A 23,822-nucleotide genomic window follows, 5' to 3' on the forward strand; every position below is an offset into this window, starting at 1 on the left:
CGTATCAATTTTAGGTAGTTAACTTAAGTACGGGCCGGATCATAATAAATTACACTTATTTCTTATGTATTAGTGTTTGGACGTGTTACCAAGTAAATTAATCACATATTAACATGTTAATGTATGCATGCAAGTAACACGCACACACGCCCATTGATGCTTAGTTACCATTACTAGAAGTTGCTACTCGATTGGTGCTTAGTTAGCACACCTCAAAGTTCTCGTCATCAGCGGTAACTTATCATTAATGACCAAGTTACCTCTAATTAGTTGTTGGTTTTACATGTCACTGATGGTTCAATTGTCAAATTGTTGTTGGTCACTGATGAAAGTTGATTTTGAAACGAGTTGAAAGAAAGTTTAATGAGTTAAATTCAAGTTTATGTAGTTTGATTTAATTAGTAGAGATAATGTTAGTATTAGGCTATAGTTGGGACAAGTATTTGAGTATGATTAGTATAGTTTTTCTAGTAAAATAGAGAGTCTAGGGTAATTATAATTGGTGGTTTTGTTCTAAATAAGAAAGAGTCGTGATGAGTTACCACACATTATCCGTATTGCTCGTGTTGCTCTATCGAATCAAGGCCAACAAACACAATTTCCACATTTAAGAATAAATCGATCTTAGTGGACACCAAAATCACAACATCGTGAATGAAAGCAAAGGGGACACATGATTTTAATGCAAAGGCTGAGAATTCACAAAGTGACGAAAGTAAAAATTAATATAAAAACAATAAATAATATCATATTTTTAAAATTATATTCACATGTTTATACCAAAGGCTAATTGGTCTTATTGGGAGGTTACGAGTTCGAGTCTCTCTCATGAAAAAATGTTGTTTGCGAATCAGTAAGCCTTCGGGCGATGAGTATCCCTTGAATTGATGACGGGCTGAGTCAAGAGTCAATAGCATTGTTTACGATCATGGACGAAGGTGACATTTTGCCAATGGATGTACCCGGGTGGCCCGTCTTGCTGGTCAAACGATGAAACTATAAATTAAAGCCGTAGCCGATGTAATAATTATCTTTTATTGAGAGATTGATGGAGGCTCGTCAAAACGCAGACAACAAGATCCGACGACATTTTCTCCCGCGTTGATTTCATCTTCCTTCCTGTTCTTTAAGGTTCGATTCTCTGCAAAACATTCATCTTTCTTCTGTTTGTTTATCAATGGCGTATACCCTTCCTGATTTAATTCATTTGGATATTCCTAAACCGTTCTAAACTAGGGTTTTATTTTCCAATTTTTTTGGAACCCATTTCATGATTGTGTATCCGACAGACATGTGGGTGTGTTTGACCTTATTCTATGCCATGGATCGTGTAGTTAATTAAGGAATTGTAAATGATTATCCACATCCATATAGTAGATTGGTATGTTAGAAACATTTGACTACTAGGCTATAAATATGACAAGAATGATGAGGTGTATAGTTTTATCAAGAAGCAAATAGTGGATTTGAAGGAGTTTGTATAAGAAACCAATTTGAACCCGCATAAACACTTGCACATATTGCTGTAAATGTGATATACAAGCACTACGGATGTAAGTTCGGTTTTATACTAGAAAGTAAAAGATAAAAAAATTAGTAAAGTTTGTTGCTTTTCGTCATTTTGACGTCTTACAAGTTAGATGCTGAAATGTTGAATTTGGCATTATTGCATGGTTCAATGGGGTCAACTAGAAGCCTGCAACATGCTGATATCTAAAGCATGCAGTGATTCTCTAACTTGTAAGATGGACCAGGGCTTTCCAACCGCTCCCACGTTTTTGGATAATAACAAAAAGTTCTTCCATTCTCCACTATGAGAACCAGCTTTTCTTCCACCCTAGTCCAAAAAAGAAGCCCGAGCCCAAGCCCAAAATTGGTAATGTAATTCATGATTTATTAATTATTTACAATTCACAAATTAGTAATTAGAAGTAAACATGGAACGGGTACTTATTATACTGTTAATTATAGTTATTAGCAGGGTTTGTTGTTAGCGTATGGCCCGTATGACCATAACAGGTTTCCTTAGGGTTCCCCTTCTATTGTAACCAAAACATTTAGTTAAATATTGATGCAGAGCGGAAGCAAGATAATAAGAATAAATAAATAATTCTCATTAAGAAGAAATAGATTGAATTATGAATACTTAAAACGTTTACAATGGTGCCCTTATGAAGGGGTGTTCTAAATTTGGTAGCTTTACCAAATGGTGGAATTTGGGTCAACAGTTGGGTCAGACCGCCTGTGGTGTTTGGCACAAGGTCCGCTCATAGAAACCTTTCGTTCGACTGGTAATGGACCCCGTAATTCCACTTGTAACCCAAGTTATGCCCTTTTATGTTTGGGCCTTCTCTGCCTAGTTTTTTCCCGATTAAGCTGTTTATATTCGTGTCTGCTAACTCTTGTATCAGCTCCTCATCATATATTAATTCCACTCTCTTTTACAAACACATTGGTATTTGGTATATAATTGTATGTATGTTATAATGGTGGGATAGATGGGAGTTGAGAGCCAAAGGTACACCGTAGATGACGCACTTGCAGCCGTTGGATTTGGAAGATTCCAAATCCTAGTGCTTGCGTATGCAGGGATGGGCTGGATTTCAGAAGCCATGGAGATGATGCTTCTTTCTTTTGTGGGACCTGCACTCGAGTCCGCATGGAATCTTTCTTCTCATGAAGAGAGCATGATAACTAGCGTGGTCTTTGCTGGCATGTTGGTTGGAGCTTACTCATGGGGCATTGTCTCAGATAAGCATGGACGGAGGTATGTTTCTTTAAGTTATTTCTTTATAATATTTACAAAAAAGTGAGTTTTATTGGATGTGTTTTTAACTATGTTGCAGAAAAGGGTTTCTTATGACTGCAATGATTACTTGTGTGGCTGGTTTTCTTAGTGCTCTAGCTCCTAACTATATATGTCTAATTACTCTTCGGTGCCTAGTTGGTATTGGTCTGGGAGGTGGGCCCGTACTCTCTTCTTGGTTTTTAGAGTTCATTCCCGCTCCAAGCAGAGGCACTTGGATGGTTGTGTTTTCCGGCTTTTGGACTATTGGAACTATTCTTGAAGCCTCCATTGCGTGGGTATGGTTCTTTTCCACTATACGGTATCCTTATTTATACGCGCGAATAATATATATATTGCACATCATTTTTTCATAAAAAACATCATTTTCTTCTTGCCCAACTGATTATCAGTCTGTTTAAAATTTAATTTTAGTTTGTGATGCCAACATTGGGATGGAGATGGTTGCTTGCATTCTCATCGCTCCCTTCATCTCTGCTACTTATTTTCTACCGGGTAGTCCCTGAATCTCCAAGATATCTATGCTTAAAAGGTAGGACACCCGAAGCACTCAGAATCTTGGAAAAAGTTGCAAAAATTAACGGGCAGACGTTTCCACCTGGCGTTCTTGTTTCTGATCATGAAATCCAGTTAAATAAAAAGTCATCTGAAGCAGAAGATGCACGTTTACTCTCCGACAATGATGAAACCGTGGTTGATCATAGTATAAAACCAAATGTCTCAACAATGGTTATGCTGTTTTCACCTGAACTCATCAAGCCCACATTGCTTTTATGGGTTGTCTTTTTTGGGAACGCGTTCTCGTATTATGGGCTCGTTCTTTTGACCACAGAGTTGCATAATGGTCGAAACAGTTGTGTACCTGCTCACCTGCAACCTCAACATCAGGAGCTTAGTTATAAAGACATTTTCATCACCACTTTTGCAGGTATATGGTTCAAAGTAAATGCATACAAAATAGTTGAAACAGGTTGGGGTACGGGTCGAAACGACTCTTGGTCTGTTTGCGTATTTTTGTTGCTCATCAAAACGGTTTGACTTGACCCACAAACATTTGTTCTTCTTCTAATCTTTATAAATAAGTAGCATATTATATATGGTCATGGAGACCACCTTATTAAGATTCTTATCTTTTTTTAAAGCGGATGTAAAGAAGCTGTAATTATATAATATCTTGTTGGGTTAAAGTCATAAAAGGCCACCACACTTTCATATCTTCCTTGAAAAAGTCTCTCAACATAATTTTGATATATTTAAGTCCTTGAAAAGTACACGAAAACGTCAGTAAGCTAATTGTTGTATATTAAAGTCCTCTAAACTTGTCTAAAATGCTAGTACTTTTGAAGGTTTTTTTTTTTAAATAATAACCTGTTAACTTTTAAATTGATTAAAATAAGATAGCACGGTGTTTGCAAAATTGTTGAAAGTCACCGCATCAGTGCGCATCAAATTTTGATCAATTTACGAGTTAACACATAATTATATAAAAAAAAATCACAAGTACATACATATTTGACAAGTTTAATTAGGTACAATACAAAATTTTGTTTTGGGATTTTTTCATGTATCTTTTAAAAGTGACTTTTTTTTCAGCAAGTTTAATTAGCAACAAATTATCTTGGTTTTTATGATATTAACCCTTTATATATACTTCACTTTTGAATATGACTAACCTTTAATTTACTTCTAGAGTTCCCGGGACTTATTATATCTGCTTTTACAATCGACAAGCTTGGCCGTAAGCTCTCAATGTCAATAATGTTCTTCCTCTGCTGCCTTTTCTTGCTCCCATTAGTATTCCACCAACCTCAAACTGTCACAACCGCTCTTCTATTTTTGGCTCGGATATGCATCACCACAACGTTCACAGTTGTTTACATATACGCCCCAGAGGCAAGTCTTTTAACTTGATAATTTATCTATGTGAATTCAGTAAAACTTTCAACTGTCAGCTATATTTTCTTGATCTGTTATTGTAGATATATCCGACATCAGTGAGAACAACAGGTGTTGGTGTGGGCAGCTCGGTGGGACGAATTGGTGGAATGATATGTCCACTAGTGGCGGTCGGGTTGATACACGGGTGTCATCAAACTGCAGCCATACTTCTGTTTGAGTTTGTTATTTTTGCTTCGGGTGTATGTGTACTGATGTTTCCGTTTGAAACAAGTGGGCGTGAGCTCACTGATCATGCTACCTCTGTTCCCGAGAAGGCGAATAAGATCATTGCAGCTTGAAAGGTGGGTCTGTTTTGTCATTCGGTGATCATCGGTTGAGGTGTTGTAGAGTGAGTGTTTTGGGGTATCTTCATTGAAGATGTTTGATTAGTTCACAGTCTCACAGATGGTAGGAACAGGAACAATATGGAAAACAGACACACACACGCAAACACTGCTCATTGGTATAGATTATAGTTGTAAATATGTTTGTAGTTTACAAATTTGCATTGATATTATACTTCATGTATAATTAACAAATTCTTGTTCGGTTATATTTTTTTCGACTAGTTTCAAGTATAAACCATAAATCAAACTATTCAATGTTGTTTGAAATTCCTAAACAGACTGGTCATGTTTAAGTCATGAAACTAAAATGTTGGGCAGTTTTAACAATCTTACTATTACTAGGTATAAATCAGAATAAAAGGAACAAAAAGCATGTTTAATTTTAGGGGTTTGTTATTGTGATTCTTTCATTTCTAACTGTATTTTGTATATAGAGGAAAATTAACGTATAAACTAAAACAACGTGTTAATTGTGCGAATCAAGTAGTTTAATTATATATACAAGCAGTGTAACTATGTAATTACATCGCAGTGTAATTACACTACATTATGATTATACTATGTTGTATATATAATTATACTACTTAATTAGTACTATTAGCACGTTAATTTAATTTTTTTGATCCAAACCTTTGTATTATATTGATTTTCAAGTGTGTTGTTTTTACGTCTGATGTTCACAAACCGAGTCGAACCGGACGCAGCCTTACTCATACTTGGTTTGGTTTGAATGCGAGTTGAACCGAGCGGATTAAATTTAAAGAAACGAGCAATATATATATGCTTGAACTTGGTTTGGTTTGAAACCGATTGGCTGGGTTTAGCTTGGTTTTGCTTGATTTCATACAAAGTTTTCAATTGCAAATTTCTAAAACTCCAAAATTTTATTGATTCAAAAATTTCAACTTTAAAATGTCAACTTCCAATACTAAAATGTCAAAAACTCCAAGTTAACAATAAAGTATATTTAAAACGAGCGACTTGTGTTTAAATTTGAACTTTAAATTTTAAAACTTGAAATAGTATATTTTTATACATATACATAAAAAATTATATAAAATTAATAAATAAAAATCAATTCTAGCAAAATGAACTAATTTACTCGTGTTTGGCTCACTTTGATACCAAACCGAGCTGAACGACTCATTTCCAAACCAAGCCGAAATCGACCGAGCAATTTTTAAGCGAGCGGCTAGCACTCTGAACAACCCGTCTTTTCCTCGTTTAAAAAAATAATATAATTCTAACCGCCTTGTATTGTAATCAACTCTCGTTAGTAAACACCCCACCGTTAACAAAAACAAAAGCCATGGCAATCGGAATCCCAAACTCACCGCCGGTGATCCTCCACCTTCTCACCGTCATGCTCCTCACCGCACCACCACCCACATCCTCTCTCCCAATACCCACACTCTCCACCTTCCACTCTCTCTTCTCTCTCTCCCACTCCATCCTCACCCGCGTCTCCAACCTACGCGCCTCCCGCGGCGACTCTTCCGGCGCAGCCAGAGCCAGAACCATAGCCCACAACATTCACAAACACACCCAAGGCTTCACCTTCTACGGCCTCATGTGGTCTGTCGGATGGGACATTTAAAAAACTACGCGTGGCGAGATGTTAGAACGGCGTCCGTTGAAATGATGGGCGCTGTTTCCGATATGAACGAGTTGATGAAGGGTTTGACTGAGTTGACTCGCTTGAAATCGGAGGTGGATCGGGCTGACTGGGTGCGTAGGAATTATGGTAGTGTGCTTAAGGTCTCGAAATCGTTGTTTAATCGCTTGCTTAAAGTGTTCAGTCAACCGGTAAGATTCGACATCACACCTTATTATTATCTTCCGATATTCCGATTATTGTTTGGGATTGAGTTTGAAAAATGCTTATGGGCTTATTGGTGTTTTTTAAAAGTCAATAAGTTTAAATGTGTTTGTCAATCACAAAAAAATTTCTTATTTTAGCTTTTTGAAAGGGTTAAAAAGCAGTTTTCTAAAAGCCTCAAATCATAGCTTTTTAAAATGGCTTTTTGAAAAAGCCAATAAGCATTTTTCAAACTCAATCACAAACATGCTCTTAATTTGCATTTTTTTAGTGTTGAATAACGTGTTTTGAGTGTTAATCAGTTCTTACTTGCGACAATTTTTGGCGTTTTGCAAGTTGCAAAAGGATAATTTGTTAATAGTAGTAGAGTATATAAATTCTGGTTGCGGTGCGCGCATATTATGTATATATGTCGGCCCTCATGTGGGCAAAAGTGAAATTGCACTGACTTTGACGTTATTTTACTAATTTCTTGGAAATAACGTTAAGAGTGGCGGAATGTTAATTAGGTATCATGTGGTGGCGTTGATGGTTGAAAGACAAATGTGCATGCACCAATCGGCGGATGTCCCAATGGTTGAGTGTTATGTGCCTTATGTCCAAGGCTTGATGCAAAACTACTATCCAGGCGGGGATCTCACTGGAAGCAGCCTCTATATTCCTACGGGGTAGAGGTATTGTTGTCTACATCTTACCCTTCTCAGACCCTACCATTACCATTGCTTTGCTATTGGTGGGATTTACTGAGTACAATGATGATGATGATATAAATTCTGCTATGATATTAAAATTACCAATATTCCACCGCGATTAACGGTATTTCAAATATCGAGATATTCGATATTTTTCCGCATTAACTGTTTAGGGTGAACATAGCCTATAACGTGTCTAGAAACTAGTCTTCAGCAATTGTAGACCACACTACCTTAACTCATCTTAGTTCCTGATGATTTGCACCAAAGACGAGACAATCATAGTAAGTTAATAACAACAGTTTAAAACTCTTAATTACAGTTTTCAAGAAATAAGTAAAGATCTTTGTTTATGTAAAAGTGGCTGCAGTGGCGGATCTAGAGCCGCTTTGTTCATGTAAAAGTGGCTACATGTTTAATTCACGATTGTTTTTTATGTAAACTGCTAAAATTGGGTTGTACCTGTACTCTATATGCTTCGGTTATGAGGCCACATGCTAATCTTTTCAACAACTTGAAGTAGTTAATAAACTACCATCATTCACTTGTTTTGATGTAGCTTTGGAATTACGTGTCACGTAAACCAGATACAAAATTTGCTTAGAAGAAAGTGAATGATAAAAGCATATATGATTTTGTATTCAATTTCTTTGTGATGTGAATGTAGGGTTCTTTGAAGGATGCAGTTGAGATGGTACGCACAGAAATTGTGGATGGCGGGTTACTGCAGGATCTACTTGAATTGGGTAGCAGTGATTTGAAGGGTGTGATTCAGATACTAAAAGATGTTTCTTCGCAGTATAGCAGCAGTAGCAGCAGCAAGACAGAGTTATGAGTGAGTGAGTTTCATGGCTTTGGTGTATATTGGCATGTTTCCGTGAAATGGAATTTTGTTGTGCTCTCTTTAATAATATTTGAGGCAATTACTGCAGAATATTAGTCTGTAGATTGACATTGTAGAAGTGTTTTATAAAATATGACATGTTTATAGATGATGCAAGCGATTTTCAGCCGGTCTTCTAAGTGTTCAGACTTCGCTCGGTACTAGTAATTTATTGGTCAACGAATTGTTCTAGTGACTTGCAGCTTGGAACATTTAGCTCTTTACTTGTTGGAACTTTTGACTTTCTACTTGGTCAACAACATACTCTTTAGACTGTTGTAGTTTTTCTATATTATGATTCAAAACAAAGTATAAGCTAGCAAATATATACGTCATTGCAGTAGGACTGGTAGTAAGATAAACATTAATTGTCTAAATGAATAGATAGGAGAAGCGTGTTTGTATTTACCTGATTTCGTCGTTCATCTTTAGAATTAACCTATTTGGGTGGTTCACTGGTTTGGCTTGTGTGGTAGACTTGGTTGATTATCTTTATGCGAATAATGTGTTATATTCTAGTTTGGATGGCTAAACATGACATGCGTTAGTTATACAAGAAAATAATCATGTGATGTCGTAGGCTTTCACCTTCTTATTTGAGTTCTATGAACATCATGTGTCCGTTTGAAAACGTTAAATTCATAATTGTAAACGGACCTCGTATATTTTTTTGAACTCTCTAACCTTAACAAGTTGAATTAAGATCACGAATGGTATAAAATCCTTAATTTGAGATCAAGAATCAATCATCAAACTATGAAGACTAAGATCTTTACTAATTGGTGTTTGAAAATTAAGAAGTACGCATTATATGCCCTCATTTCGCAATACTAATGTGTGAGTGTGGTTATAGTACTCTCGAGTTCAATTGGTGAATTAGAAAAGTTTGAGATTGGACTGAAGCATTTATATATGTCTATAGTTACAAAAATACGGGTTTATAGTAGACGTGCACAAAAAAACCAGTTCCGGAACCTAACTGGTGGAACCGAACCGGAACCGGTTCCAGTTCCAACCCGGTTGGTACAATACCCGGTTTGGGTATTTTTGTACCCGAAAATCGTACCCGGTTCTCATATTTGTATGTTAGTATCAGTTCCAACCCGGTTCCTACCCGGTTCTTAATTGTAACCGGTTCGGTTCGTACCCGGAAAAACCGGTTCCGGCGGTTTTTTTTTGAAGAGTCAAACAAAAGTCAAAGTAGCCGTTGGAACCGGTTCCAACGGTAATATAGCCGTTGGAACCGGTTTTTTAGCCACCAATTAGCCGTTGGAACCGGTTCCAACAGTAATATAGCCGTTGGAACCGGTTTTTGAGAGACAATAGATCCGTTGGAACCGGTTCCAACGGTAATATAGCCGTTGGAACCGGTTTTTGATGCCCAAACCTATATATAACTTGTTTTCCACCACTAATTTCACCACCAAACTCAAAAACAAACTAAAATACTACTCCTTTAGCAAACCCGTTCCGTTACCCGACCATCCAACTAAATATTATTATGGCACCCATCAAAAAAACTAACAAAAAGGCTAAGAAGAGTGTCTTTGTTGCCCCCGTTCCTGTTACGGAGGACCCAAGGGTTGTTACGGTAGTCAACCATAACCGCAACCAAGACATATGGAAGAATTGGGATTTGATTGTGGATGACGAAGGTTATCAAAAGGCTCGTTGCAAACTATGTGGTTCAATATTAAAGCACGATTCCAACTCTACTTTGATAAAGCACATCGAGAAGCCATATTGCAAGGCGTTGAAAGGGATTGGCGCGACCGATCAAATTGACTTGGGTAAAGATGGTACACTATTTCGTTACAACACGACTCAAGTTCAAGATAGAATGGCAAAGTTCGTTATTCAACGAGGTTTGCCGTTTAACCACTTTGATGACCCGGAGTTGACGTCGTTGATTCGCGAAACTCTACAACCGAGATACACACATGTAAGTCGTACTACCTTAAGACGTCATTGTATCAGGTTGTGGGAGTGTGCTAAAAAAGAGTTAATCGAGTCTTTTCATTCTTTAGGAGCCATGGTTAGTTTAACTACCGATGTTTGGTCGGCACCACACGGGTTGCCCGAATCATACATATGTGTCACCGCTCATTGGTTGATCCGGTGACATGGCAATTGATGAAACGCACCATCGCTTTTGAAAACTTCCCGTTCCCACATACCGCCGAAAAATTGTTTGAATTACTTGATGAAGTTATAACGACTTACAACTTGAGAAATAAAATATTTTCGATTTCGTTTGACAACGCTTCAAACAATACTAAGGCGGCTGAAAAATTTATCATTAAATATTCACCACCTTGTTTCGGGGATTTTTTTCATGTCCGATGTGTTGCACATATCATCAACTTGGTTGTTCAAATAGGTCTTGACAATGAAAACATTTGTGATGATTTAAAATACTTTAGACTTATGTTACAAGATGTCTTCAAAAGTGGTAAAAGAAGACATCTTGAATATAAGAACTATTGCAAGTTGGTTGAAAGAAAGTATTTGGGGCCGAATTGGGACGTTCCAACCCGTTAGAACTCAACTTGTCATATGTTAAAGTGTGCTTTTGCCCAACGCCAAACTTTACAAGCTTTTCATAACAATCTTGTTGAAGAACGCGAGGCCGATATGTTTCCGGAAAGTGTTTGGGTCCAAGTCGGTTATTTGTTGGAGTATCTTGACGTGTTCAAAAAGTCAACAACAAAATTATCGGGAGTCTATTACCCTACTAGTTGTTGGGTTTTGCAAGAATTGTACTATATGTCTTGTGTTTTTAAAAGCTTTGCAGAGAAGAACAAACTTTTCGAAAATATTGTTGCGGTGATGAAAGAAAAGTTCATAAAATATTTTGAAAACATACCGCCGGTCTTTACTTGTGCCGCCGCATTAAACCCCTATTGGAATGTTAATGGGGTTGAAACAACGATTGAGGAAATATTCGACAACTTAGGTATGCACGAGATTGACCCGAAGTTGTCGACGGAAGCGAAGGACAAGTTCAACAAAAACCTTCAAGACCTTTATGACCATTATTTTCAAATGTATGGTCCAAGCACGAGATCGTCTTTTGTGAAAAAAACAACTAGTAGGCCGTGCAATGACCCACTTATAAACTTGATGAATGGGATTCGTGAATCGGCATCTAAGAGGCAAAGAGGAAACACACCAAGTAGCGAACTTGGTCGATATAGTGGAGCAAACTATGTTGAGGGCGCAACGGTCGACGAAATTCGCAATATTGATTTGTTGGCTTGGTGGAAAGGTAAACAAAACGAATTTCCCATTCTATCCGCCATGGCTCGTGATTTGCTTGCCGTACAAGCCTCAACGGTTGCTTCCGAATCGGTTTTTTCTCTTAGTGGGAGGGTGTTATCTATGCGAAGAACAAAACTAACTCCCGAGTCTCTAGAGGTTTGCATTTGCCTAAAGGACCATTTGGATGCGGTGGATCGTGTACAACACAAGGCGAACTTTGAAGACGAAATACCAATAGAGCGTCATATTCATGATGAGGAGGCGGAGGACGGGGTTTCTTCCGATAACGAAGACGAGGGTGAAGACGAGAATGAAGACGAAGAAGAGTTGTAATTATTTGTTTTGGTAAAATTATTTGTAACTTGTTCAACTAATATTTAGTTTTGATTTGTTTTATTATAATTACTTTTGTTACTCATGATTAATTGTTTGTTACTTTTTTAATAACGACGAACATTTTATTCATCTAAAAAATAACTATTACAAACATTATTAAAACATAAACGATACTAAACATAGCAACTAAAACATAAAAAACAAAGTCCGTCGTTTTAATCCGGGAATACTTATTTTTGGGTTGTAGAGCCGGATGACTCTCCCACTTCCGTTTTTTTAGCTTCCATTCTTCTTTTCTCTCGACAATACTTATTCGTATGTTTTCGTAATGTCGAGTTGGACGCTGCTTTAAGAAACTTCGAGCAATATTTGCAACGTGCCAACTCATGTGAGTCGGTCATGAGACACAAATCGTAATGAACCCAAACATCGGGGCATCTTGTTGTTTCGATCACCATAACAACGTCATCATTGGTTGCCATTTGTTGTCGGTTTAAGGTTAATTGTGGTTTGGAGTGTGTTTTATAGTTTTGGGAGTGGTTTAACAAGTACACAAACAAACCTTGCTATTTATAGAAAGAAGATAACCTATTTATAGTTAAAAAACCGGTTCCAACGGTCAAAAACGGCTATATAGCCGTTGGAACCGGTTCCTAACGGCTATAATGTTTAAATTTAAAAAAAAACCGGTGGAACCGGTTTTTACGTAAAAACCGGTTCCGGTTCATACCCTACCCGGTTCTTAAAAGTTAGCATATCTGGGCATCGGTTCGGGTCGGGAACCGAACCGGTTCTTGATTGGAACCGGTGCCTTTTTACAACCCGGTGTGAAAAAACCGGTTTCGAACCCGATTTGTGCACCTCTAGTTTATAGTAAAAAGAAAATAAAAACAAAAACCGCTTATCATTTTTTATCACCTTTACCATCCATGATATATCACGTAGGTGAATTGATATTAGCAGAAATAAACGATCTGATCCAATGTTTTATTAATCCAAGAAAAATAACTCAAAAACTTAGATAACAATCCATACCATAACTCGGTATTTATAAGTTATAACCTAACCTATATGTGTTAGACTAGAACTAGGATTGCTAATAAAACAATTAAAACAGATAATTAATCCAAACTTGATAATTATCTCTGATCGTTAACTAACTTTACTTGCACTCAAAAACTTCTTCCTTATACCGCAAGCCATATATAATTAAGGACGGTTCGGTAATTAATTCCAATAATATACAAGTAGTGTATATAACAACTGTAAATACAAACACACACATGACATATATACATAAAATTCACACAACTAGACTTGTCTAACAGTTATGATGAGCAAAGCTAGGCTAGTAAGATAAGGACTTATTTAAAAAACATAACTTATTTTTTGAAACAGAAAATATTATAATCTCTTATACAAACGACAGTAGTCATAGTGTGTCCGTCCAAAAACTACAATAACACACACACTCAAATTAAAAATCATAATGCCCCCTTATAAATGAGAGACACAAACCATAATTTTCTCTAAAATAAAATATAGATATTCTTGTGTACTTAAATTGACTTGATTCACATTAACAAGACCACACAATCACACGTGTACAAAATCTCCAACACGTGGCACTCCTTGTCGTTCACTCGCCACCTCTCTTTCTTATACACATCCAACTTCTTATAACTATTTCTTATCTTGATCACAATCAAACTACAATTGGAACTTTAATTCCTCCTGACCACCGACGATGTCTTCAACTAATAACCAGAACGGAGCCGAAAAGAACGGTGAACCGATGGCAGCCAAACCGTTATCAATGGGACAACAAATTCTTGACAAAGGTGCTCAAATGTTGCAGTCGTTTAAACCCATCAACCAGATGAGTCAACATGCTTGTACTTTTGCTTTGTATAGTCATGATATGACTCGACAAATCGAGACGCATCATTTTATTACCCGAGTTAACCAGGACTTCCTGCAAGCTGCGGTTTACGATACTGATGACTCTAGCGGACGTCTTATTGGTATAATATTGTTTTGATCATTTGGTTTTGTTATAATTAATAAGTGAGGTTTGATATATTGGTCGAGTTTGATTGTTCGATTTTTCAGGGATAGAATATATAGTTTCTGATGATATATTTGAAAAACTGCCACCTGAGGAACAAAAACTATGGCACTCTCATGCCTACGAGGTAATTTTTTATATTTTACATCTTTTTATTAGGGAGTGTTTGGGATTGCTTATTTTCACCAACTTATAAACTTATTAAAAAGTAATAAGGTGTAAAGTAATAAGGTGTTTGAGTTCGCTTATATTATATCGTGGGAGAAAAAGTTTCATAAGTTACACTTTTGTAACTTAATGAAAAGTTATAAGGAGACAAAATAAGAAATCCTAAACACCCCCTAGTTTCAATTTGACTAGGTTGTTTACGGTTCGATTGTCATTGTTTTTTGACTCTAACCATGAGTCAAAACAGTTGGTAAGAGTTTTTAATCTTTTTATCATAAACCAACATCAGAACTTTTCAAAACTATTGGAACTTATGTAAGCACCACAACTTCTTGACAGAGAAAATTAAAGAAACTTTTGGGTTTTAAGTAGTTTATAAGAATTTATTGTTTCAGGTGAAGTCTGGTCTTTGGGTACACCCGCGAATGCCGGACATGATTGTCATGCCAGAGCTAAAAAACCTAGCCAAAACATACGGCAAGTTTTGGTGCACATGGCAAACCGATAGAGGTGACAAGCTTCCATTGGGGCTACCATCGTTAATGATGTCCCCGCAAGCTGAGGGGGACGGTGTTGTGAACCCGGAGTTGGTGAAGAAGAGAGACGATAACTACAAGATATCGAAGGACGATCTCATGAAGTCGAGAATGGAGATTCCTGAGCCCGAATGGATAAACCCGATGGCTGATTACTGGAGACAACACAAGAAGTGTTTTGAAGTAGACGTTGAGAGCATTGAGATTAATACACAGACTAATTACTCGTGATGTGATGGTAGTTTATGTGAGGCTCGGCTTGCATGTGTGTTGTAGGATTTTAGATTTCTTGTAATAGAAAATAATAATGGCTGCCTGCTAGGGGTAACACCATCCACTTAGGAGGAGGAATAAACTTCGAAACAAACTTTAAAATAGCATATAACGCTAATAAAAGGGAGCCTTTCTTAGCACTTTGATGTCACACTTGGCATGAGTCGCATTACAATGAACACGAGTCGCTTGGCATTTCACATGTTCACTTAGTTGCGATGTGTATGTGTATAACCATTTGAACCAAGTAACTAACATTGTAAACGTCTCATTAATGGCTCAAGTAAGAGGCTAAACCAAGTAATTAACTTACATTGTAAACGTCTCATGGCTTAGTTGCCATGCCCTAGTGGGCAGTCGAAGTGCGTACCACTCCTACTCGGGAGTCCCATCGATTGGTTCGTTGATGCGATGCGTGTGTATAGCAATCGTTGATGCGATGCGTGTCTATAGCGTATCTGAAACATGATAGATTTTCAGTTTCTGTAAGAGCCTAAGCGTATCTGAAACATCATAGATTTTCAGTTCTAGTAAGAGGCTAAACTAACTAATTAACTTACATTGTAAACGTCTTTTTCCATTGAATTAGATGTTTTTAGATTTTTGTTTCATTATAAAACTAAGCTATTTAATAAAATTTATTTTTTTGTTGAATTAGATGTTTTTAGACTTTCACTATAAAACTATGGTGCTCATTGAGAAAAACATGAGAATTATCACAAACACAACATATTTTAGAAACTCTCAGTCTTCACCAACATTACTAATTGTTTTGTTGTAACCGGCAAACATACGAGTTCTCTTGAAAGACTCACAATTCATATTAAACTTCTCAGCCATCATAATCTTGTTCATGTTGTTCTTGAATGTTTTTAGCCATCTAAATTTCCGCAAACATGCCATGTCATTTCATTGTGTTCTTGATTTTTTTTAATTTATTTAAGTTATAAAAGTAATATAATTTTGTGCATTTATTTCTTTTCTCAATGTAATTTAATTCTTGATTTTTTTTAATTTAGTTAAAGTTTTAAAAGTAATATCACTTTTTGCATTTATTTCTTTTCTCAATGTAACTTAATTTTAAAGTGTCTTATATTAATTTTGCGAATGATTTACCAAGGGTATTCCTACTCAGCCGCCGAAAGGGAGGTGTTACAGTACAACAGTCCGGAAGCAAATTTGACTTAGGTTTTAGTTGGGATGCATTGATGGCTCATGGATGGCTATATACAAACCGGTATATGCTGATGTCACATTGTTGCTCTATTTAAAATACTATATTATATAAAAATGTTATTATTATTTAAAAGAACTATTAAGAAAATACTATTAATACAAAGTTATTAATATCTTCTAAACTTGTACAAAGTATTATAATATCAAAATACTATCAAGAAATCTTGAATGTTAAATAATACTTTTTTATGTAATATAATATATTGTATAATTTACAAGCTTAATCAAATAAAGTTATTAATAACTTTAATAAATGATGATTAAAAATAAATAAACCAATATAATAAATACTTTGATTATTTTATAAAACATGATATGACATGGTATATGTATGGACATGCAGTGGCGGATCTAGAATAAAATTTCAGGGGTAACGTTCAATCCCCCCCCCCAAAATATTTCATATAACGTAAACGAAACAAAAATAGAAATACGATAATATATAAATTTACACACATGGGGTGTAGGTTTCCCCTCTTCGGTTTTTAAATCCTTGAAATCAAGTCATTATATGATTATATCATCTTCTTTTACTTTATCAAAAGTTTCTTTTTCATCCTCATAAATTAATGCATTGTTCAAATACCCATCACTCATTCGATTGTGCAATCCATCTTGATAATCTTTATTTTAGAAAAAAAACATCTTTCAACGGTTGCGGTTGCAGCCGGTTAAACAAACGTTAGCTTCAATATTCGATAAACCAAAACAAAGTGACTTGCTTTCTGGTTTCCAACATTACAAGAGAAATGTCACACATTCCACCCAATATTGCAAATTTAAAATATTCATTTGAAGTGTGGCAGAAGGTCATAAGATCACTCGAAATACACAATCTTTCTTCATTACTAAAATCATTCGGATACATATATGAAAATGCAACTATCTTATTCTTGGATGTGTCAAACTTAAAAAATGAATCACGAAGATTTAAACCGAATATATTTTCTAACAAACTAGTTGAGACCATACTAAATCTATTTCTAAGTGTTGAATTTCCATATCCAAAATCGTATTAAAAACTTTAATCTCAAAATGATGTCAAGTATTAATAACATACTTTTGGTTACTTTGATTGTCATAATTTCAACCTCAAAATGATATCGATTAATTATGTAAATAAACAAAAAAAAATAGAAAAATGATAAAACTTAAAACCCAAACATTTTTTTAACTAAATTAAACAATAGAATAAAATATAAATAACTAAAAAAGAAAAAAAAAACATGTATTAAATAAATACCTTATATTAAATTATTAATTATTATCCTGATTATTGTTATTATTATCCTTAATATTTATATTTAAGAAAACAAATAAGAAAAATATGTACATTGACATCTATAGGGCCTAGACCACCTACATCTAATTGGTTTAATTGTATTATTATATAATTACCCTTCATCTTCTCCACAAAAATAACCTACAACTATTGCGTACGTAGATCTGGAAAAAAAATTATCCAATGTAGTTCCATGTAGTTTTAATGTTGAGGGGTAGCACTGTATATTTTTAGAGGTAGCAAAATACAAAAAAAAACGATCAAAAAAAGATAACTTTACACTAACAGCCGAAAGTTGAGGGGTAGCGGGGGTTACCCCTGCCTTCAAGGTAGGTCCGCCCCTATGGACATGTACTATATGTGAGTTTAAGCATTTGAAGGTGATTTAATAATTGTTTAGAATATTCACATTTGCCACTCTTACCCTTAAAATTTAGAAACATCACTTATTTCCACCGCATTCCCGATTCCTATATTCCTATACCACGACCTCACAATTTGGGGATTCACTATTACGATTGATGTTTCTATGCACGTGTGTAACTGTAACTGATTATAATTGAACTTTAAATCTAATTACTTGAATTTGAGAGAGAGAGAGAGAGAGAGAGAGAGAGAGATTAAGGGAGATTAAGTAAGTCTAGTAGTAGATGCTACAAACGGGGTCGTCGAAGGAGAGTGCAGTGTAGGAATCGTCAAGGATGGGGATGGCGCAAGTGTCCCTGGCTTATGCGATATATACATAAGTGTATATTTCGTAATGAAATGAATTTAACTCGGTAGAGTTAACATAATGAATTTAACTTCAGTTTATAACTCGTATGTTTGATAAACAACTAAAACTTATACTAACAGTATGATGGCACAACCGTATATGGCCAAAACTAAAGGACGGATCTAATCCTCAATCATTGGATATCAAACATGTTGTAATAACTTCGTGACGTAACCAAGAATAGCAATATTTAAGTCGCCGCAATAACTTCGTGACGTAACAAAGAATAACAATAATTAAGTCACGTTATACAGAACTATCTAGAGCCAATAACAATTAACATATAAAGTAACTCAGAAATACACGTGTAGCTACCTTTTACGTCAAATATTAGACGAATATTCCCTAGGGCCAATCCACATGCACCCTTAAGCATTAACCGTAGACATCTTGATCCCAACTCCTCCGTTCAACCTAAGAAGTCTAACTACTTAAGTCCGAACACACTATAAAACCACTCGCAGTCCCTCTTCACGGGTGGGTTGTCAAAGGAACCACCCCTCTTCTCATGAATGTCCACTCTCTCTTCTTTCTCACAATAATGTCGTCAAAGATAACAGCTTAAATGAAGTAATAAAAACACCCTAGAAGTCCGAACAATTACATTCCATAAAAGTTAAAACATCATTCTTTCCTTTTCACGAGTCAATGCTGAATGCCGCCCCGTTTCTAGAAATCATGGTCTGAATTTGTGACTTAAAAGTAGTACTCGTAGTAGGTTACTTGACAAAAGTCACAAAACATACATAAAGACACTACCCCTTAAAAACGCGTTTGTTACACATTTATTATTATGATATGATAGTCAGGTCAAACTCATCACCACCATACCATAATTCAACCACACACCGTCAAAGTCCAACACCAAATTCAAACCTTTGCTGCTCGAATCTCTTCTTCTTCTTCTTCTTCACCTAATCCATCACCATCGTAATTATCGAAACCAACCATCTGTAATGATAGATTACCATCATTCTTCAATGGAAGACAAAACCAACGCTTTGACCACAACGCTCAACAACTCTATTCAAGCACTCGGTCGTGGCTTTGACGTCACATCTGACATCAGGCTTCTCTACTGCAAAGGCGCACCTGGCTCTCGCTTGATTCACTTGGACGATCAACACACCAAGGACCTTGTGTTTTCCGACGATGTTACGATCCCTAATGTTTCCGTGGATATTGATTATTCTACAGGCGATAGAAACACTGAAGCTACGCCGATTTTTAACTTCCATGAGGTCTGATTGACTGATTCTGTGTTAATTTGTTTAAATTGGGTGTTTGTTTGTTGTGGGTTTGGGTTATTTGAATTGGGTTTTTGGTAATTGAGGTGTGCAATTCGTCGAACAGCTTGTGGGCGTTTTAGAGGTTGTTGAAACTTGGGTTTTTTTTTAATAAAAAAGTTTTGTTTTTTGGTGGATTAAATCATTAAATGTTGGTGTGTTGACAATGGTGGATGATCATTATGCCCCTTTTGTCGGGTTTGGATTTTATAAAGAAATCGGCTTTTTTTATATCGGTTGATCGTGTAACGTTTTCATGATAAAGATTTATGCCTGATCCTAATTGAGGGATTCTTGTCATCACTTCTTGAGCATCAAATCATTATCATTATGATTGTTTCCAAGCAAATTAATGAATAATTTTTTTAGAAAATGGCGCGTATATGTTACCGTTTTATCAATTTGGAAAGCGTAATATTGAATCACGTAAACACAGTCTGCGTATATAATGCTGGTTATTGACCATATTTCTTTTTTTTTGGAAAAAAATGATTTTTCTTTAATGCTGATGATTGGTTTATGTAACTGTAGATGTCAAAGTACTTCAATACGAAATCGAATCTAAGTGGTGACATTCCTCTTGGAAGCTTTAATGCCATGTTTAATTTTACCGGATCGAGGCAAGTTGATGCAGCGTCAACAAAATCCCTTGCAATGATTGGATACATAGTTCCGTTATACGAGGTTCATTTAGAACCTTCAGATTTTGTTTTGCTTGATGAAGTCAAACGTGCGGTTCCGTATTCCTGGGATCCTGCATCCTTAGCCAGGTAAGTTATTATGCACCGTATGGGTCAAACGTGTTGGGTTGACTCGCAACACTTCATGTCCATATTTTCTTTTTGTTGATAAATTAGTAGTGTGTTAAATATGATTATAAAGACTTTTTTATTTCAATTCTAATTCAATAATTTTGTTAGTGAAGTGCTCTCTTAAGCTCGTGTCAAAAAATGTCAAGTTGCTTCCGGCTATCTTTTAATATAAAACACAAATACCTAATATATGGATACAGTTAAGATAGTTGATATCAAAACAGTGATCAAATCTTTTTTTAAAAGCAATTTTTAAAAAGATGGCTTTTTTAGGCACCGATTTGACCAGTTATTATAAACATATATTATTACTGACGTAACATACATATTGATACATAGTTTAACCGATTCAATTAGTTTGTATTTTAATGTTAATGAGCATGCGCCACAAATTCAATTTCATGATTTTCTGAATGTTCTAGAAGCTGAAAACCAGATTCTATACAAGATTGTGTCAAAACTCCAATCCTACGACAGTTTCGTATATTCTTATGATTATTATAATTTATAATCATAAATTTTGCAGCTTTATTGAAAATTATGGCACCCATATTGTCACCTCTACGACAGTCGGAGGGAGAGATGTAGTTTATATAAAGCAACATCAATCATCTCCTTTGTCAATATTAGACATTGAAAATTATGTGAGAGACATTGGAGAACACAGATTTGTCGATTCAAAAAGCCAATCAAGTTCGGGCCCGTTAAAGTACAAGGACAAGGTTTGTTTGAATTTGCAATCTAAAAGTGATTACGTGATATTGAATAATAATAATAATTTAGTTTTCTTCTTTTTTATTGTAGGATGTAACGGTTATTTTTAGGCGAAGAGGAGGGGACGATCTTGAGCAAACTCATGCAAAATGGGCGGAAACTGTAGAAACCGCACCCGATGTGATCAACATGACTTTTACTCCCATTGTTTCTTTGCTTGACCAAAGCGTACCCGGAATAAAACATTTGACCCGTGCCATTGACCTATATTTGGAATGTAAGACCTTATCTCAAAATTATTTATTTGTATTAAAATTTAAAATGTGTCACACATTCAATTAGTATTGAGATTTTCATACATTTGCTCTTTTTACCAGACAAGCCTCCTATAGAGGATTTACAATATTTTTTGGAGTTCCAAATACCTCGAGTTTGGGCTCCCGAACAAAGTAGCATTCAAAGAAAGGAACCCGTTTGTCCATCACTTCAGTTTAGTTTGATGGGCCCGAAGCTTTACATAAGTCTGGAGCAGGTATTTTTAATAATTTTATGAATCCATTTACTGAGTGATTTGTTGAGGAAGCAATGTCTTCCCATTAACTTAAGATTATGCCTAATCAGATTAACATGTTAGGTCAAAAGGTTAAAATAAAGAAAAATGGCAAAGGCAAATAAATACCAAAATGATTAACACGTTAAGGTATATTGAAAATTGAAATTACGTATAAGTCACATATTTCACATAGGTTAAACTAATAAGTTAGTATATTATGTTTTATCACTATAGCTTCTTTTTTTAATTAACGTTTTGAAACTAAGAAATAGAATACGAAGAGGTGAAATAAGAGAAGCAAGAAAAAGAATCTTGAGCTCACAGAATTATGACACGTGGCATAACCAGTTATTTATTAGGTATAGATTTGAACGCAATTGTGAAAATAAATAAATAAAGAAAATAAAATAAAAAACTAGTTGAAACTGGTACATCCAGATTTTAAGATTTAACATGTACACAACTTTTATGTGCAAAACTTTGTTGAGTGGCTTTTGTAAGAAAAAACAGTGTGTGTTGGTTTTTAATGGTATTTTCTCTTTTGTTATTCAGAAAGTTAGATGCGTTTTAAATTAATATAAATTTTGTAAATTTGACACGCTAATTATGTTTCAAAATATGAATTTTTTGGATAAAAGGTGTGTGTTGACTAAACAAAATATTACCCGTTTTGATCTCCGCTCCACATGCCATTGTGCAACTTTTGCTGATTTCAAATGATGACAATAGAAAGGAAATGTGCTTTATTAACGTGCAACGGACTGAGTAATTGATCTGCTGGAATCCATTCTAAATGTCATAAAAACTGTTTATAATCTAATTTTGTTAACTACAACAATTTAGGTAAACACTTGAATTATATTTTGTACTTTCGAACTGTTTCGTTTTATATAGAACAGGTCGAGAATGTTGCTCATACTAAGTCATGTATTTTCATCCGTTAAATTTACAGGTGACAGTCGGGCGTAAGCCCGTCACGGGCCTTAGACTCAACTTAGAAGGAAGCAAGCAAAACAGGCTAGCAGTCCATTTACAACACTTGGTATCCCTTCCCAAAATCCTGCAGCCGCATTGGGACGCACACATGGCCATTGGTGCCCCCAAGTGGCAAGGACCCGAGGAGCAGGACAGCCGGTGGTTTGAGCCCATCAAGTGGAAAAACTTCTCACATGTAAGCACCGCACCCATAGAACACACAGAGACATACATTGGCGATCTATCTGGGGTCCACATTGTAACCGGGGCCCAGTTTGGGGTATGGGACTTTGGTGCTAGAAGTGTCCTACATCTCAAACTTCTCTTCTCCAAAGTACCAGGGTGTACCATACGTCGGTCTGTATGGGATCATAGCCCGTATAATCTTCAAAAGCCCAGTGATGATAAGGGAGGAGACGGGCCTAGTCAATCCGGGAAGCTTGCGAAGATTGTGGACATGACGGAAATGTCGAAGGGCCCACAAGATGTACCGGGGCATTGGTTGGTTACGGGGGCTAAACTTGGTGTAGATAAAGGGAAGATCGGGCTGCGGGTTAAATACTCGTTGTTGAACTACTAATGATGGCGGTTTTTTGCACATGCAAATGAAGTATTATTATGTTTATGCATTTAGTGAAAGTAGAGGTTATTGTTTCGTTGGTTTATGTTCTAAATTTGTTTGTAGTTATGAAACAAAGGTAAAGTTACTTGTTTGAGTTCATACATGTATATGATATGATCTACACCAAAGTAGAAGTCTTGTAGGAATGTTGATGTGGATGATTGACTATGCATTTATCTTCTTTTTTTTCTCTTTATGTATTTAAATTGAAAGTCAAATGTATGACTGTTTGGAGAAAAATAAACTAGATAACTGCTCTTGATGTTAGTGTTGAGGTTAACTATCAACATATGTGAAAAGTTCGTTCCCTCTTCTGTTGCTTGTGAATTTTTCTTTTATGGAATCATGTATAGGTGCATTATAAACTTTTAACATGGCGCCGGTTATAATAAAAAGTAAGAACTTGACTACAAATGACCAATAGAGGCTACATGTCTGAG

At 35.8% G+C, this 23,822-nt stretch overlaps 4 protein-coding genes across 5 annotated transcripts; all 4 read left to right on the forward strand.

Annotated features, from left to right (window-relative positions):
• The first annotated feature begins 1,692 nt into the window (after positions 1–1,692).
• On the forward strand, positions 1,693–5,364 carry LOC143598510 (organic cation/carnitine transporter 7-like). Of its 2 annotated transcripts, XM_077076712.1 has the most exons (6): positions 1,693–1,876; positions 2,499–2,767; positions 2,847–3,084; positions 3,221–3,734; positions 4,497–4,699; positions 4,786–5,364. In XM_077076712.1, the coding sequence occupies exons 1-6, from the start codon at positions 1,814–1,816 to the stop codon at positions 5,041–5,043; spliced, it is 1,545 nt and encodes a 514-aa protein (XP_076932827.1). In that variant the 5' UTR covers positions 1,693–1,813; the 3' UTR covers positions 5,044–5,364. The 2 variants fall into 2 exon arrangements, with proteins under 2 accessions (XP_076932827.1, XP_076932826.1); XM_077076711.1 differs by lacking the exon at positions 1,693–1,876 and having other exon boundaries at positions 2,395–2,767; positions 4,786–5,362.
• Positions 5,365–6,265: 901 nt separating this feature from the next.
• LOC143598503 (uncharacterized) lies at positions 6,266–8,632 on the forward strand. The gene is made up of 2 exons (XM_077076706.1): positions 6,266–6,897; positions 8,270–8,632. Exons 1-2 carry the CDS (start codon positions 6,676–6,678, stop codon positions 8,435–8,437), a joined length of 390 nt encoding a protein of 129 aa, XP_076932821.1. The 5' UTR covers positions 6,266–6,675; the 3' UTR covers positions 8,438–8,632.
• Positions 8,633–13,823: 5,191 nt separating this feature from the next.
• Positions 13,824–15,281, forward strand: LOC143598504 (oil body-associated protein 2C-like). The gene is made up of 3 exons (XM_077076707.1): positions 13,824–14,106; positions 14,195–14,277; positions 14,714–15,281. The coding sequence occupies exons 1-3, from the start codon at positions 13,830–13,832 to the stop codon at positions 15,083–15,085; spliced, it is 732 nt and encodes a 243-aa protein (XP_076932822.1). The 5' UTR covers positions 13,824–13,829; the 3' UTR covers positions 15,086–15,281.
• A 4,021-nt stretch (positions 15,282–19,302) lies between these two features.
• On the forward strand, positions 19,303–23,543 carry LOC143598512 (MACPF domain-containing protein CAD1-like). Its single transcript, XM_077076714.1, has 6 exons — positions 19,303–19,661; positions 20,238–20,476; positions 21,045–21,240; positions 21,323–21,509; positions 21,610–21,764; positions 22,738–23,543. Exons 1-6 carry the CDS (start codon positions 19,377–19,379, stop codon positions 23,338–23,340), a joined length of 1,665 nt encoding a protein of 554 aa, XP_076932829.1. The 5' UTR covers positions 19,303–19,376; the 3' UTR covers positions 23,341–23,543.
• Positions 23,544–23,822: the final 279 nt, after the last annotated feature.

This window comes from Bidens hawaiensis, unplaced genomic scaffold, assembly GCF_021521415.1.
Source record: "Bidens hawaiensis isolate Kalapana, Puna unplaced genomic scaffold, B.hawaiensis_p1.1 tig00050477_1, whole genome shotgun sequence".
Taxonomy (NCBI): Eukaryota; Viridiplantae; Streptophyta; class Magnoliopsida; order Asterales; family Asteraceae; genus Bidens; species Bidens hawaiensis.